We start from the raw sequence: 2,899 nt of genomic DNA, 5'->3' as shown, positions 1-2,899 counted from the left end.
GCTGGACATGCATTGAGACACCCCTGCATCAGCCTCTGTCCGCATCAGCCTCTGTCCTCTTTGGTGCTCTGATCTCTTGCCTCGCCTGTGCACACATCTGCTTCTTACCTGTGTATCTCAGCAGAGATCCTCAGCCTGCCACATGGCTCTCATGCCCAGAGGGAAAAGAGGGCTGCATCTTCCTTCTTCTCCTAGCCCAGCATATAGGCCCAGGGAGAGGGTGAGTTGACATTCCAAGAGGAAGCTGCTCCTCTGTCCTGTTCCTACTGTCCCCTAGGTGAGGAGGTGGTGCCGCTCTCAGGTTTGCTCTCCAGAGTATAGAGGTCAAGCATGTGTTGACGTTGGGGTGCATTGGACAGGAGGGCAACAATGTGTAGAGTTGTGTGTGTGTGTGTGTGTGTGTGTGTGTGCATGCAGGTAGCAAAGTGTGATAGCAGATGCTTTCAGGCATGTGGAACAGACATGCGTGGGTGTTAGTCCAGGTGGGTGGATTGAGACATGGACAGGAATGGCAAACTGTGTGGTTAGTATAACAGCGTGGATGGCGGGGACTGCCACTGAATGAAATAACAATAGACAAGCACTGATTATGTACCATCATGGGCCTATGTGGTTGACACAAACTTAATTATCTAATTTTCACAGCTACCCCATAAAAGAGATAGCCTATCTCTATTTTTTAAGTGATGGGAATTAATGCACAAAGCATTCAAATACAGGAGATCTCCTGTGAGAGTCAGGACTTGAACCTCGGCTATCTGGCTCCAGAGCCCCCATTCTGTTCTCTGCATGAGAGATGCAGTGCTGGCAGTGAAGGTGTTAAGTACACGTAGGTGAGGGGTAGTATGGTTTGCAGGCATGCAGTAGAGACTGTTGCAAACACGCAGAGACTTATGAATGGAGGCCTGGGCAAAGGTAGGTGGGAGGACTAGTGTGTCCTGGCCCGCATGGGTGCTGGGCGGTGGCTCTCCACTTTCAGCAGAGAATCATCATCATCATCTGGAAGGCTCTTCAGTCTGTAGAGATGATCTGATCTGGACATCAGGGTGGGGCTTGGAGAACTACATTGATGGAAAGCTCCCAAGTGAGTGATGCTCTTGCGGCTGGTCTGGGGACCAGAGTTTGGGAAGTCTGATGTAGGACATTGTAGATGATCAGGAAGAACAGAGATTGGTGGTTTAGAGTGGAGTAGAGGTGGGTGGGGTGAGGCTAGGACAGAGAAGAATCTCGATCTACGTAATGGTTGCAGGTAGAGGAAGATACCAGTTGGAATGAGAAAGGGAATGAGTGCAGTCCAGTTAAGTAAAGTGTGAAGCCCAAACGGAATAAGCCTTGTCTTCTGCATGGGATTTCACCCAAGACAGGTGAAAATCTGGACCCCAGTACCTCAGCATTTGACTTTATCAGGAAGTAGAATCTTTCTTTAGATAATCCAGTTGAAATTGCTCCTTCTCAAAGGAGGCCTGGTGTCCTTATACAAATGGGAAACTTGGGCATGAGAGGCAGTCATGTTTATGGTGGGCAGTGTGGGGATCCAAGAAAAAGAGGGATGTCTACACACTGAGGCACCCCTAAGCATGCCAGAAGCCTCAGGAGAGAGGCGTGGAGCAGATCCTCTCTCAGCGCTCAGAAGGGGCTAGCACCCTGATTCTGAACCACTGGCCTCCAGAACAGTGAAATACTTTCTTTAAGCCACCCAGTCTTGAGTGCTTTCTTATAGAAACCACAAGAAACTAGTACAGCATAATTTGTGGCAAGAGTCCAACTGGTCTTAGCTACTGGACAAAGGCAACTGTCATGCGACGGGTGTGGGGCATGCATAGCTTGGGAAGAAAAAGAGAAGACTTGGTGACTTCAGGAAAGAGAAACGTAGCCAGCAGATGCCAGCCCACTGACCAATGGGTAGTGGTGATTTCTCAGGGGAGGTAGAACATACCCAAAGGGCAGGAAAGAACTAGGGAAGGACATTTCCTCTGGGTTACTGCTTTGGACCTCACAGAGCAAGCTAGCAGCTTGAACAAGCTCCCACTGGTTGCAGATGCTTCAAGCCTCCTTTTTCGCGGATGAGAAACAGAAAGGGTGAAGAGGGATCTGACACTGGCTACAAGTTCAGACGAACCAGAAACGCATCTCCTCTAGAAACCAAAGGACTTCAACCCCCTTTTTCTTAATCAATTGTATTTTATTGTCAGTTATAAATATTTTCCATGTCCCCTATTTACAGTTGCAAAATAGTTTAGGATATTATACCCTCACCCACCACCCGTCATCTTTCTATAAACTCCGTGAAAATTGATAGGAAATAAAAAGCTCTGTGGAGGGGGCCCACTAACCTGGCACCCCCAGACTCCAAACAACCCCACGCGGACAGCAGGCGACATTGCAGCAAATGCTACACAGTAGCAAAGGGGAGGCTGATGGCAGCTTGGAGGTCAGGAAGCCAAGCTCCGAAGGACATTGGTGATGCTCCAGTGCTGGCCTGAGCACTTCTGCAGTACCAGTTGGTAGCCGAACTCCAGGTCGCTGTTCTCCTGCAGCTCCAGACAGCGCTTGGACTTGCGGTTCTGGATGGGGCCTCCCTAGGAGCAGTGGACAGAGGGGTCAGAGGACACACAGGCAACTCAGGGAGACATAGGGAGCCTAGTGGCCACTTAGGGCTAGAATTATCTGTGTGGATTGGGGCCGGCATTCCCATGACCTCAGGCTCCTCCAGTTGGTCTCCTCCCCAAGATTGAAGGTGTGACTCAGTTTCCTCACTGCGCCCTTGTTCCGTTTGAGGGCAGAGACTTTCTTGCCCCAAGCTGTGTCTGTTTGGTTAAGATGTGGCACACAGGCACAAAGAAACATAGGTCCCATGGTTTTCCTTATTTGCAATATCTAGTATATGTATGAGTCAAGC

The 2,899-nt window shown here is 49.6% G+C and overlaps 1 protein-coding gene across 2 annotated transcripts in view; it reads right to left on the bottom strand.

The window, feature by feature from the left end:
• Positions 1-2,167: 2,167 nt before the first annotated feature.
• The window catches only part of Galnt18 (polypeptide N-acetylgalactosaminyltransferase 18), a 321,219-nt gene continuing 320,487 nt past the window's right edge, over positions 2,168-2,899 (bottom strand). For both annotated transcript variants that reach the window (XM_013028804.1, XM_013028806.1), the window contains one exon: positions 2,168-2,579. In XM_013028804.1, coding sequence (XP_012884258.1) covers positions 2,433-2,579 — 147 coding nt within the window. In that variant the 3' untranslated portion in view covers positions 2,168-2,432. The remainder of the gene's footprint in view (positions 2,580-2,899) is intronic.

The sequence above is a fragment of the Dipodomys ordii genome, unplaced genomic scaffold (assembly GCF_000151885.1).
Source record: "Dipodomys ordii isolate 6190 unplaced genomic scaffold, Dord_2.0 Scaffold113, whole genome shotgun sequence".
In the NCBI taxonomy this organism is placed as follows: domain Eukaryota; kingdom Metazoa; phylum Chordata; class Mammalia; order Rodentia; family Heteromyidae; genus Dipodomys; species Dipodomys ordii.
Note: the sequence above shows the minus strand (reverse complement) of the source record. Positions and strands in the feature narration are given on the sequence as shown.